We start from the raw sequence: 14,314 nt of genomic DNA on the forward strand, positions 1-14,314 counted from the left end.
GAATTTCAAATGATCTTGGAAATGGTGCACAGGATTTTCTAGCACAAATCTCAGAATCTATAAAAAGACAAGATTTAGCCGGGGGGCGGTACTAGGAGGCTGAGGCAGGAGGATTGCATGTTCAAGCCCAGCCTGGGCAATTTAGCGAGACTTTGTCTCAAAAGTAAAAAAAAATAATAATAAAAAAGGGCTTAGCAGTAACTCAGTGTGAAGTCCCTGGGTTCAACCCCAGTATCGAAAAAAAAAAAAAAAATTCAGCTCCCATTCCCACTCACCCTATGCAGGAATTAACAAGCAATTCGGTGCGGATGATGAATACTAAACGTAGCTGTGGAATAGGTGTGGTAGGGAAGGTGCCTCTCCTGGGGCAGTGAAGAGAGAGCAGGTTCCCAGCGGGCTGTGGAAGCCCAGGAGATCTGTGGCGGAGAGGGCGGGGCTTTCCTGCACACGCAGGAAGACCACGTGTGAAAACAAAGGGGTGTGCAAAGCTGGGCACACGTGCACAGCTACGCGACGGGGTCTTTTCCTGAATGCACTTCTCTAGTGCCAAGGTCTGCCCTTGCCCGTCGAGAACATTGTCACTTGCTGCCACAAGGTTCTCGACTGGAAAGGACTTTCAAATTCCCCTGACATTACAGGCAAATACACGGAGGCCTCATAGAAGTGAGACGACCAGGGCCAGTGATGTAGCTCAGTGGCACAGCGCCTCTCTGGCAAGCGAGAGGTCCAGAGTTCGATCCCCAGGTGCAGCTCCGCCAACACTGGGATATCGGCGGCCAGCCCCGCGGGTTTTTGGCCTCCAGACCTCCCGCGCTGCGCAAGGCTCTTCCCCCCGCTCGGCTCCCTGCACCGCGGTCCCGCCGGCTTCGAGAGGACTACGTCTCCCACAATGCCTTGGGGCCTCCCTCCCTCCCGCCATCCGGCGGGGCGCTGTCTTCACCAATAGAAAAGCGGAGATTCTAGAGGACGTTCTTAGCAGTCAATGGGCGCGGTGGTGGGCGGGGTTCTCCCGTCCATTGTTCTCGGTGCCCCAAGGGCTTGAGCCGAGGTGAGAGTGGAGCAGCCGGGTAAGGCGGTTTTGCGCGCGGGGGACCTGGGGCAGGACGTGGTTCCAGGAGAGGTTAGCGGAGGGACCTGCCCGGAGCCGCGTGCGCCTGGGGAACAGCCTGAGGCGAGGGGTAGCGGGCCTGGAGCCAGCCGGGCAACCCCGCGGGGGGGAGGGGGGTCGGGGGCGCCATCAGCGGCCCGGGCTCGGCATGCCTTGCTCCCTTCTGAGCACCAGACGGGGCGACCCGACCGGACTTTTCTCGCGTCCAGCCGGGAAGCGCAGGGCTGCTCTGGGGAGTGATGGGCTTTCGACAACCCGCGCGGTGACTTTGTGGCTCAGGCGGGGAAACTGAGGTGCGGAGGGGGTGTGTCTCGTCCGGCCTCGGCTGCAAACTCGCGGTCACTTCAGTTTCCCTGAGCTCCCCGTGCTTTGGGGAACTGCACGTTGGAAACTGCGGTTTTTCTTCTGGTTTGTTGTTGTTGCAGTTCTGAACTTAAATCAATTGTAATTTCACTGCTCTCAATACAATATTTTGTGGAGTTGTCGTCCAGGTCTTTTTTCTCCCTGTATTAGTTTTTAAAGGGAATTGGGGTTTTACTGTGTATGGTGTTTCTGCCTTGCTAGTTTTATTCAGTATTTTTGTATCAGGAGGGTTAGCAGAAATCATTAATAATAAATAATCTTGTCAATATTAGTCCAGGATGTAGCTTAGTAGTAGAACATTTGCCTAGTGTGTTCAGTGCCCTAGGTTAAAGAAAACAAAAAATTTAAAAAATACTACAATAGAGTATACATGTATCTGTAATTGCATGTGTTTTTGTGCAGATACAGAACATTTCCCACACTCTGGCAGGTTCTTTTGGGCCCCTTCTCAGACACTGCTCCCTAAAGGTAGCAGTTATTTACTTTAGAATACTTTCCACTGAATGGAAACCCCATGATTTATTATTTTCCTGCTGCTAGTTCTGCAATGTTGAGGCTCAAACCCAAGGCTTTGAATGTGGTAGGCAAGTACTCTACCCTGAGCTATACACCCTAGCCTTGCTGCTAGATTTTTAAGGTGTCAACTTCTTGAAATTAGGAGTGATGCTATGCTTGTGTATTCCTTGGAAATAAAGTACTCTACAAAGATGGTTATTTTTTAAGATAAATTCCTGAGGGGAAGCTAGGTTTGGTCCTGTAATCCCAGCACTCTGGGAGGCTGAGGCAGGAGCATCACAAGTTGAAGCCCTGTCTGGGCAGTTTATCAAAACCCAGTCTCAAAATTAAAAAAAAAAAGTTTCTAAATTAGAAAGAAAGAGCTGGGGATGTAGCTTACTGTGAAGTCTGGGTTCAAGTACCAGTCACACACACTCTCTCTCTCTCTCTCACACACACACACACACACACACACACACACACACACACACACACACACCCCCACAAAATCCTGAGGGGCCAAGGGTGGATCAAAGAGTATAAGCATGTCAGAAACTTAATACAGTTGGCTCTCCATATCCTGAGGATTGAAAAAAAAGTTTTTAAATTGCATCTATTCTGAACATGTAGACTTTTTTCCTACCATCTTCTTGTTTATTCCCTAAACAGTACAGTGTAGTTATTTGCATAGCATTTACATTGTTCTGGGTATTAGATGTAATCTAGAGATGATTTAAAGGACATGGAAAGCCAGGTGTGGTGACACATGCCTGTAATCCCGGCACTCAGGAGGCTGAGGAGGGAGGATCATCGTGAATTCAAGGCCAATCATACATATTGAGATCCTGTGTCAAAAAATAAAGTACATAGGTGCGCATGGGTTATTTGCAAATATCACATCATTTTATATATAAGTCTCAAGCAGCCACAGATTTGGGTATCTCAGGGGTTCCTGGAACTTTTCCTTGAGGATCCTATACTTTAAGGAATAGTAAAAATGAAGTTGAGATATTTGCCTTCAGGCAGAGCTCAGAGTGCCTTGACTTCTGGTCAGTTGCTAATCTGTAAGATATCCTCATACGATAAGAAGGATGAGTGTTATTATCTATTCAGTGGTCGCTGAGGTTGAATGACTAAGTTGTTTTTCTTTTTTTTTGGTACCAGGGATCAAACTCGGGTCCCTGCGCTTGCAAGGCAGGCTGCGGAACCACTAAGCTAAATCCCCGGCCCTGAATGACTAAGTTGTTTGTTAGGTGAAGGTCACCTGTTCTACAGCAAGTCTGAACTGATTCAGACCAGGATTTTTGTTTTTTTAAAAACATTGCATTTTTGATACTCATTCTTTGTTCTCTTGGAAAGAACAGGACTGCTTTTGTGATTGAAATATTTATTTATTTTTCCTATATTGGGGATTAAATTCAGGGCTTTTGCACTGAGCCACTTATTTTCATTTTGGAACAGAATCTTGCTAGGTCACTAAATTGCCCAGGCTGGGTTCGAACTTACGATCCTCCTGCCTCAGCCTCTCAATGCTGGGATTACAGGTGTGAACCACTATGTCCTGCAAGAGTTATGTTTTCAGGAATGAGGCATTCTTCCTTTAAGAGGGACAGGAAAGGTTGGTTTGAGGATATAAGATCGCTTGCTGGCCTAACCCGGGGTGCTGTGAGTTGCTTTTAGGACACTTAGTATCTCTGGTTCTCTGTCTTGATTCTTGGCAGGACTTCTTGTTGAGATTTGAAGGCAGTGTCCTCTCGGGGAGCCTGGGTGGAGAAGACAGAGGCTCAAGGTCTGAAGCCTGAGTGATAGTCCCATGAAGGTGGATGATGGCTGCAGAGGTGCCGGCAGCAACTGCTCCCCTGAGCCCTTTGTTCCAGGTGCCTCCAGAGGAAGAGGACCAGGAGGAGGATGTGGCCACCACTGTGGTCCTAGAGGACGACTCCTGGGTGCAAGAGGCGGTACTGCAGGAGGATGGGCCTGAATCTGAGCTCCTGGTCCAGAGTGCTGGCAAGGGCGGTTGGCAGGAGGAGGCAGCAGCTGGGGGACCACAGGGCGCACTCAGCCGCCTGCGAGAACTTTGCCGGCGCTGGCTGAGGCCAGAGGTGCACACGAAGGAGCAGATGCTGACCATGTTGCCAAAGGAAATTCAGGCCTGGCTGCAAGAGCATCGGCCCGAAAGCAGTGAGGAGGCCGAGGCCCTGGTGGAAGACTTGACCCAGACCCTTCGGGATGGTGGTAAGATGCAGAACCTCACAGGGTCCCCAGTGGAGGAGAAGGTGGAATCCAGGACAGTGCAGGGGACATCTTCCCACTACTCTGTCTCCGTGCCTGTCCATTTTTGCCCCTTTTAATCCCCTCATTGTGTGCAATGCTAGCTCTGCATTTCAGCTCAGAAGGAGCTCAAGGACTGCTTGGCACCACATTTGCATAGTAGGCTCAGTTTTTCTACTTACACGTTATTTGGGAAGTTGGTAGAGGTTATGGGAAGAGGGGCTGAAGACCCCTTTGAGCCACCCCTTGGCACCTTTGCTTGGTTCTGCAACATTCAAAGAGTCCGCCCCCCCAGAAAAAAACACCAAGTAGTTCCAAATAATTAGAAACAAAGTCCAGTTTGTTCAAAGTGATTGTGTTTTAGAAAACCAAGATAAATGACCAGGAATCCAGCTGATACCTAGGAACTTTGTGTGGTATAAAGTCACCCTGGACTCTTAAAAGAGTAATCCCAAACTTGGCTTTTTTGAACTGTTAACTGTTTCTGTCTCCTCTGTCACTAGTCAGTTGAGGGATCCTGGCTTGCTGTCTCCCCAACCTCTGTATACTTGGCTTTGGTTGTAAATGGGACTCACTTGATTGCCAGATACTTCCTTCAGATCTGCCTGTGCCCTACGATGGTTTCAGGGCCCATGGATGTGGCTGCTGTGGTGCTGGTGAGAACTGGGGAAGTTCAGAGAAAGTGGGAAGAGGAGAGGCCAGTGAAGGTTTCCTGGGAGAAGTAAAATTTGAGCGGGAAGTTGCAGGATAGAGTGGAATTTGGAAAGTCACAGGACAGGGAGGAGCCGCGGCCAGGGTAGTGTGTTCCTTCCCGTGACAGTGGGGAGAGTTGGTTGGAAAGGGAGAGTACTTTTAGGAAGTTCTTGACAGAGGGCCCACAGGGCCTTGGAGGAAGTGGAATGTAGCAATAGGAAGGAGGCTTGATTAGGGGTGGGCAGGTTGGAGGCAGAGGAGCAGCCAGGAAGCCGCCTGCTCTGGGGTGTGCAGTAATGAGGGTCAGCCCGAGATGGGACAACAGGAGAAGAGGGTGACAATGGACCCATGTGAGAAAGAATGAATGGTAGCAGTGGGTAGCATTTCTCTAGTTCTTTCTGTAGGCCAGGCTGTGTGCTTAGCATTTAATATGCAAAACTCACGTAAAACTTCACCACTTTGGGAGTTAAGCAGGATTCTCATGGCCATAGAAGTCAGGTGATGGCTTTAAGATCACACAGCTTGTATGAGGCAGAGTTAAGGTGTGAACTTACTATGTGCCTGAGGACACAGCCCATAGGTTTTTTTTTTGGTACTGGGGATCAAACTCGGGTCCTTGTGCTTGCAAGGCAGGTGGCAGAACCACTGGGCTAAATCCCCGGCCCATGTTCTTAATTAGCGCATTGACACATGTGTCATGCTAAGTGATGGTTCTGGTGCCATGTTGGAAAGAGGGAATGCAGACAGGGATTAAGACTAAGTGACTAATTCAGTGGCCTCTAGTCTGGAGGGTTTCAGAAGCCTGAAAAGGAAGAAAGGAAAGTTATCTTGGAGCAGAGGTTGTAATACCTGCTAAGGACCAAGAGGAATAAAGCTGGAAAAAGGGATGGACATTGAGAGGTGACAATGACCCGGCCCTGAAATGGAAGCTCAGCAAGGTCACATAGCTCTTCAGGGGCAGAGCCAGGATTGAAACCCAGGTCTCTTTGCTTCCATAGGTATTTGGTAGATGCCACGTTTTTGTGTTTATGTGTTTGTTTGTGTGTGTGTGTGTGTGTTAGTAGAGATTGAACCCAGGGACACTGAGCTACATCCCCAGACCGTTTCTAAGTTTAATTAATTATAAGTTTTATGATACTGGGGATTAAACCCAGGCCTTCACAATGAGCTACATCCCCGCCTTTCTTTTTTATTTTTTAAATTTTGAGACAGATTCTAAGTTACTTGGGCTGGGCTCAAACTTGGGATCCTCCTGCCTCTGCCTCCGAGTGCTGAGATTATAGGGGTATGCCACCATGCCCACCTTAAAATAAAAACCTCTCATCCTGTTTTAAGGTTTTGTTTATTTGTCTCCTGATGGATGTAATAAGTTTGTAATGAACTTCAGGACCTTCAGACAAATTCAGCAGAGTGGTTGAGGGCCAATGAGAAGACTGCAGGGTAGTTATTTAGTTGTGGAGGTCAGCAGACCACCCGTCTCAGCAGTGTCTGAGGTGATTATAGTTCTCATCACTGGTGTACTGTAGGCCTCATGCCTTACATCTTTCGCCAGACATCTGACAAGGAGGCCTGCTCCAGACTTCTGCCTCTGAGATTGTCGTTTTGTTTTTTTTTTTTTTTTTTGAGACAGGGTCTCATTATATAGTTCAGCTGGCCTGAACTCACTATGTAGCCCAGGCTGGCCTCAAACTCTCGGTAATCGTTCTGGCTCAGCCTCCCAAGTGCTGGGATCACAGACATGTGCCACCACACCTGGCCTCTTAGATTGTCTCTGTGGGGCTTCGTTTGTTTCACCTTCCTTGTGATTGCCCCAATCTCTGCACTTAACTTCATCACTTCTCAAGCATTTACTCAATACTGTACCTCCTGACCTCTTTTCTGTGTGCCTAGGATGGGATATTTGGATGTGTTCCCCCAGCGGAGGACATTGCAGGGCCTGATTAGAAGGTGGTGGTTTAATGTTTGACCAGCAGGCACCTGCTTGTGCTCTTGTTTCAAGTGCCTTTCTTTCTTTTTTGGGGTGGTACCAGGGATCAAACTCAGGATCTTGTGCTTGCCAGGCAGGCACAGCACCACTGAGCTACATCCCTGGCCCTCAAGTGCCTTTCATGCCAGTAAGTCCAGAGTGTTAGTGATCATTTGTGTGGCAGAGCTCATCTCTGTGAATGTTAACCGCATCTGCAGCCCTGATTCAGGCTCTTGGGATTTCTCACCTGAGTTTTGCAGCAGCCTCCAAACCAAACCTGCCTCCATCCTCTGCCCTCAACCCTGAAGCTCCTTCCGCCTGCCAGTGAATGATCTGCTTCGACTCTCCCTACGCTCCTCAGGACCTCCTTCTGTGTGGGACCTGGCTGAGACCTCCTCAGCAGCCAGTTGCACCCCTTTGTCAGCCCCTGCTCTGTCAGACCAGGTCTTGCTGCTCCATGAACACAGCTGTGCTTGCTTGTGCATCTTTGTCCCAGAATGGCCTTATCTCACCTCTGAGATGAAATCCCTGTCGTCCTTTGAGTACCCACTCACAAGAGACTCCATAAAGCCAGCCTTGGCTCTTCTTTCCCGTCCCCAGTTAGACCTACTTGGGGCATCTCTGATCCTCTCTGCCAGAAGTCATCTCCCCCAGGACACTTGGATTCTCCTTCTCTTTTGGCTTATTCTCGGAGTCCATTTTGTTTCCTGTCCATATGGCTAGGTGGATACTCATCTTGTTTCTTCTAGGAACCTGTGTCCCCTCCTCTTTCCCCCATTCCCTCTCACAGAGCCCCGCACAGAGTGGGAACTTAGTACTGCTGAGATGAATAAAAGGAACCTTTCCACCTGCAGGTTGCCAGCTCACCTGCTCAGTGGAGGAAGGAGGCAGTCTCCCTCCTTCCAGCCTCTGTCAGAAACAACCTGAAAGCCAGGCTAAGCTTTGGTCTGAAAACAAGTGGGGTCCACTCAAATAGGGGCAGAATGGAGCCTGCGACACGGAGAGTAAGTAAGATTGTGCTTAGACCCAGGGAAATAAGCAGCTTAGTCCCATAAGACTGCTTATTCTTACCCAGCGTGGTGTTTATTCTTAGAAGCCACATTATTTTTATATATTTTTTGGTACCAGGGATCGAACTCAGGACCTTGTACTTTCGAGATGGGTGGCGGCACCACTGAGCTAAATCCCCAGCCCAGAAGTCACATTTTTTTTTTTTTTTTGGTACCGGGGATTGAACTGGGGTGCTAAATCCCCGGCCCTAGAAGCCACATTATTAATCCTTTGTTTATATTCAGCAGATCAAATGAATGTTATCATTTATGCTAACAAAGATATTTTTTAAAATAGCATATTTTAACTGAGCATGGTGGTGCATGCCTGTAATCCCAGCATTCTGGAAGGTTGAGGCAGTAAGATCAAAAGTTCAAGCTCAGCTTGGGCAACTTAATGAGCCCCTGTCTCAAAATAAATAAGGGATGGGGGAGCCGGGGATTTAGCTCAGTGGTTCCACCGCCTGCCTTGGAAGCGCAAGGACCTGAGTTCGATCCCCGTACCAAAAAAAAAAAAAGGGGGGGGGATGAGGATGTAGCTCAGTGTGAATGCCCTAGTTTCAATCTCCAGTACCAAAAAATTTAAAGAATTCAGAGTGTGCAGGAGTGTGTGGTTCCCAGGTCTTACGTTGCAAAACCTCCAGGATCTCATCCTTACCTGGCTCAAGTATAAGCTTGCTGCCTGGCCCTCTCCCTGTGAAGAAAGTAGACCACTGGTATCCTGGCCAGGTCATGACCAGTCTAGGCGCTCCTCCTTCAGGCCCCCTTTTCCCAGAATAGGTAGTCTCTGAATCTGTTTCCCAGCAGTTTAATAAATCACAGTCTTAACAATCATAGTCTCCAAGACAGCTGACCACAGCTGCAGCGGTTCAGTAGTCAAAGACTCCAAGGCAGCTACAGATTTCCTCTTACAACCCCATAAAGCCTTATAGCCTGTAAGAGACAGTACTGTTCTGATCTAGTTGCCAAGGTTCCTTCTCAAGGTTTTAACTCCGATAAAACCTGTCCTCTGCTGTGTACCTTGATCTCTTTTCTTTTTCCTTCCAACCTGGGGTTATCTATCCCAGCCACAGGTGTGTAGTGTGTGGAACACAATGTTTTTGTGAGTAGACAGGTTTTGAATTTAGAAATCAAAGTTTTGGAGAATTTTCCCTGGGTGGGGTAGGGGCTGGGGGTGACACTGTCTCCTGACAGGAATTGAATGTGTGAGGGCTGGACTAGCAGCCTCGGGAGGAACATTCCAGCTCCTGTAGGGACAATTGGCAGGGATACGGCCTTTGGGTATAGTGAGACTGAGCACAGGGTTCACGGATGGGCCTGTGGGAAGACCACTTCCACAAGACAGTAGTTACCTCTGGTGCTGGTTACCAATGAGGGATGTAAAACCCAGAAGTCTTCAGTGTGTGTGCTTTCCCTGAATGATGTGGCAAATAACCACCCAGGTTTTTTAGGACAATCCTGAATTTAAAATATCTGTCCTTGGGCTGTGAGTGTAGCTCAGTGGTGGAATGCTTGCTTGGGCTGCCGAGGCTCTGGGTTAGAGCCCTGTAACCCCACCCAACAAAGAACTCTATCCCTGTAGATGATCACAGTGTCTGCCGTTCTCATAGTTCACAGCTCAGTCATACCACGCTCAGTCATACCATCCTACTTGTAAGCCTCAGGCCAGAAGATGATTACAAATCCTGTGGTCTGAGTTTTGGATCAGAACACAGTTGTTGCAGATTTGGGAGTTTGTGCCTGAACTTTTTTTTTTTTTTTTGCCTGAACTCTTCTAATGGCTATACCTAGGTTCATCCAACTTTCTATGTGAGATAAGCAGAAAAAGACTTTTAAGGGTCAGGAGATCAGTGAACTTGGGCCACAGGAGGTCCCCCCAATAGCCCCAAACCGGTGTGTTGCACCATCAAGACAGAAGAGATACATTTGATCTCATAGAAGCCCATTATCAAAAATCAAACAAATGAAACCTGTTGAAACCTCAGGGAGAGCAAAGAGGAAATTATTCAGCTCCAAACTGATGATTTCCTAACACATAAAAATCCTCTGGCCAGTAGCACAGTGTATGGGCCTTCAACCAGCATCATCTGGAAATGTGTTTAAAATGCAGGTGTAGGGCCGGGGATTTAGCTCAGGGGCATCATGCCTGCCTTGCAAGCACAAGGCACTGAGTTCGATCTGTGGTACCAAAAAACCCCAAAAAACAAAAATGCAGATCTGAGCTGGCTAGTGGCGCATGTTTGTAATTCCAGCGGGAGGCTGAGGCAGGAGGAGTACTGTGAGTTCAAGACCAGCCTGGATGACATAGTGAGTGGAAGGCCAGCCTGAACTACATAGTGAGACCCTGTCTCAAAAAACAAAACAAGGGCTGGGGATTTAGCTCAGTGATTCCGCTGCCTGGCTCGCAAGTGCAAGGTCCCAAGTTCGATCCCTGGTACCAAAAAAAGGAAAAAACAAAACAACAAAAAAACCCCAAAACAAAAATAAAATAAAAATGCAAATCCCACTCCAGAATTGTTACTAAACAGAGTCTGAGAAGTTTCCCAAAGGAGATGGATGGAGAACTTGACTCACAGTTTTTAGGACATCAGTCGTGCCCACTCCATGGGATTGATTTTCTGGGTTCCTTGGTATGGGATATACCCCAGGCAAGGTTTGTTTTTGTTTTTGTTTTTTTTTTCATTTCTGGTGCTAGGGATTGAACCCAGGACCTTCCCCCTTGCTAATAAGCCAGTGCTGTACCACTGAGCTACATCCTGAGTCCCAGGGCAAGGGATTTTAGAAAGCTCCCACAGGTGGTTCTATTTTGCAGTAGAGTTTAAAGACCATTGCTGTAGAGCTTTTTACTCAACAGTGGCCTGGGAACAAGTAGGAAATGCAGACTGTCAGCCATACCCCCGGGCCCACGGAAATGGCATCTACATTTAAGCTCGCCCCAAGATTCTTCCCACTATGAAGTTTGAGAAACCTGCCTGACCTGGAGAGTAGAGGTTATCATCTTCACACCTACTCTTGTTGAATCAGTAGTTGAGCCAAAGCCTCACAGTTCACCTCTCCATCATCCTCAGCAGCACTGGTGTCCATGGTCTCATTTAGGGCTGGCTGCCCCAGCAAAGCAGTCCCTTAATAACTACATTCGTGCACATTCATTTTCCTTAGCAAGAAAGGAGATAGGGAGCATTGGAGGGCTGGATAGGTAAATGTTATCGTTTAAACTCCAATTCTTAGCTTCAGCACAAAATTTTAATTCACTTAAATTCAGTCTTTGGAATGTGTGCCATACAGAACTCTTAGGGAGCGGGAACGTTAACTGTAAAATGTTTGGTGGTTGTTTAAACTGATGACAGGGTTCATGGCTGTTTTTATCAGTGATCAGTTTTTCAGGCAGGCAGAGTTCAGGTGGAACCATGGGTCTAGTCACCAGGGCAGTGCTCCAGGGGGCAGAGCCCATGCCTAGCCCACATCAGGATGGAGGCTCTGTGTGGACCACTGGCCTACCCACAGTGTCAGGCAGCAAGGACTTTGGGGGGATTTGAGTCAGACACACACTAAAGTACCAAAGTCCACGAGTAACTTTTCATTATTATAGATAAGTTACAGGAGTCTCCCCATCCACAGGGGATTCATCTCAAGACGCCCTGTGGATTCCTGAAACAGCAGATAGCACCAAATCCTGTATTTAGTGTATATTTTCCTATACATCCATGCCTATGATAAAGTTTAGTTTATAAATTAGGTACAGTAAGGGATTAACAACAGCTAAAATAGAACATTTATAACAATATGTTGTAATAAAAGTTATTTAAACCTTAGAAATTGTTGAGTTCTGAATTTCTTATTCTTTTCTTTCTTTCTTTTTTTTTTTTTTTTTGGAGACAGGGTCTCACTATGCAGCCCCGGCGGCTGGCCTGGAACTCCTGGTGATCCTCCTGCCTCAGCCTCCTGAATGGTGGGATTACAGGCGTGGACCACCATGCCTAGGCCTTTGAGTTTTAAAATTTTTTTGGGTGTGGGGTGAGTATTGGGGATCAAACTCGGGACCTTGCACTTGCCAGTCAGGCACTGGAACCACTGAGCTAAATCCCTGGCCTCTAAAATTTAAAAAATATTTTTGGATCTCAGTTGACCAAGGGTGACTGAAACTCCAAAAATGAAACCTGGGATGGAGACTGATAGGTCTCCCACCACCTCAGCAGCTATTATGTATAGTAGCTGCCCTCTTCCTATGGTGCCTTGCCCCCTCCCCTGTGTGACATCATGCCAAGATGGTTGCTCCCACCAAAGAACAAACCCTTCTTCCCAGCATGCCCCTGTTCCCACCTAGACAGTAACCTAATACTCGCTCACCTCCTACCACCTAGTGACATCACCGGCTCCTCCATTCCCTAGTCACTACCTCACTCAACCCCGCCTCAGCCCCTACAAGCCCCACCCCAGTCTCTATAAAAGACTCTCCGTGCCCCAGCCATATTGCATTTGTCTCTCCTTTGTTCAGAGACAGCCCGGCAGATCTATTCCCCTAATAAAGGCTTGTTGTGGCCTGGTCTGGTCTTGGTCTTCGGCCCTTTTACCTGACAAAGACAAAGGTAACTTTTGTACAGCAGGTTCAGGTTTCTCCCGCCCAGGGTTGAGAGCAGTTTCCTTCACTCATTCTGATACACTTTCTGTTGTGGGAGAGAAGAGGGGTGGTCTGTAGCTAGGCAGGAAATTAATTGCTGAGGGCAGCCAGGGAATTAATTGCTGTGGACCTGAGCCCCAAGAGTGTTGGGGATGGGAAAATACACGAACCTTTAGTGTAGATCAAGCTATAGCTGAACTTTTAGTCTATTGATAAGGGGAGACTGGCACTTCACAAACTGTTGAATGATTGGTTTTTGGACAGTGATCTAATCATTTTGAAAAAACTAAAATTGGATTCCTACATTCTAACTTTAAGCAGAGATAAATTTCTTCTTCTTAAGTTACACAGCAATAAATTACAGATGGATCATAGTAGACCTATACTGTGCAAGATCTGAAATGACATATAGAACATTTTTTTAACTTGGAGTAGGGGAGGACTTCATAAGCATTACAGAAGTGGTCACAACTGTATTGGACTCATGAAAAACAGAAACAAAGTCCTTTGTATAAAAAAAGATAGTGAACAACATAGCCAGACCTCATCTCAAAAAACTAAAAAAAAAAAAAGTTTGCAAGGATTGGAAGGAAATACTTGCAACAAGACTACAGAGTAGTAGATCAAAAGTCAATGATCTACAAGAGCTACCAATTCATAAGTCACCCCAGTAGAAAAAGATAAAAGATGGGAACAGGCAGTTTAGAAGTGAAGGAATATAGATAATAACCATGTAAAAAATTCTTACAAATTTTTGGGGAGATACCCATTTAAGAGACTATTCATTGGCATATTAGATTCCTTAGATTTCTGAGAGTGTTTCTCAGAATCCTCTTTCAAAGGATTTTACTTAATCTTTAAAAGTTAATTTCAGGGGGTAGAGGGATAGCCCAGTGGCAGAGCACTTATCTAGTGTGCATGAGGCCCTGGGTTTGATCCCCAGCACTGTAAAAACAAAACAAACCCTCAAAAGCATGTATTTCCTTGTTTCCTTAGGAATGCATTTCTCTTCTCAAACTGAAACTCTACCCACTAAACAATGACTGTGTTCTTTCTATTGTCCTTGGAAATCAGCCTTCTATTTTCAGTCTTTGTTGGGGGCTGGGGGGTGGAGTACTAGGTATTGAACCTGGTCCCAGGCCTTTTTTTTTTTTTTTTTTTTTTAAAAACAGGGTCTTGTCTTGTTGCCCATACTGACCCTGAACTCCTGTGCCTGTGATACTCCCGGCTCAACCTCAGAGTAGCTGGGGACTACAGGCACAAGCCACTGCAGCTGTTTTTTTCTGTGATTTTCATGACTCCAGGTAGCTCATATCTAGGAATCATAAAGTTTCTGTTTTTTGTGTTTGGCTTATTTCACATAGTATAATTGTCTTCAAGACTTATCCATGTTGAAGCATGGGTCAGATCCCCATCCCTGTGCTGAGGATCAAACCCAGGGAGGGCCTCATGCATCTACCACTGAGCTACCCTGCAGCCCTTTGTTCCTTTTTTTGGTACTGGGGATCGAACTTGGGACCTTGCGCTTGTGAGGCAGGCGGCAGAACCACTGAGCTAAATCCCTCGCCCTTCTTTGTTCCTTGTTAAAGCTATTTTGCTACGTGTACTGTATTTTGTTGAGCCATTCATTTGTTGGACATTTGGGTCATCTCCACCTTTGATTATCACAAATGATAAGTCTTAGCTTTCAGTTCTTTTGGATGTAAACCCAGAAGTGGGATTGCTGGATCATATGGTGGTTATAGTTTTAA

At 46.9% G+C, this 14,314-nt stretch overlaps 1 protein-coding gene across 2 annotated transcripts in view; it reads left to right on the forward strand.

The window, feature by feature from the left end:
* Positions 1-967: 967 nt before the first annotated feature.
* Positions 968-14,314, forward strand: part of LOC101722217 (zinc finger and SCAN domain-containing protein 2) — a 30,275-nt gene continuing 16,928 nt past the window's right edge. The window contains exons 1-3 of one of the 2 annotated variants that reach the window (XM_021264852.2): positions 968-1,067; positions 3,688-4,201; positions 11,825-11,959. In XM_021264852.2, coding sequence (XP_021120511.1) covers positions 3,790-4,201; positions 11,825-11,934 — 522 coding nt within the window. In that variant the 5' untranslated portion in view covers positions 968-1,067; positions 3,688-3,789 and the 3' untranslated portion in view covers positions 11,935-11,959. Of the gene's footprint in view, positions 1,068-3,687; positions 4,202-11,824; positions 11,960-14,314 lie in introns of those variants that run through there. The other variant, XM_021264853.2, reaches the window with a different exon arrangement.

Source organism: Heterocephalus glaber, unplaced genomic scaffold (genome assembly GCF_053883595.1).
Source record: "Heterocephalus glaber isolate CG9 unplaced genomic scaffold, H.glaber_assembly_v1.0 deba00001531, whole genome shotgun sequence".
NCBI lineage: Eukaryota > Metazoa > Chordata > Mammalia > Rodentia > Bathyergidae > Heterocephalus > Heterocephalus glaber.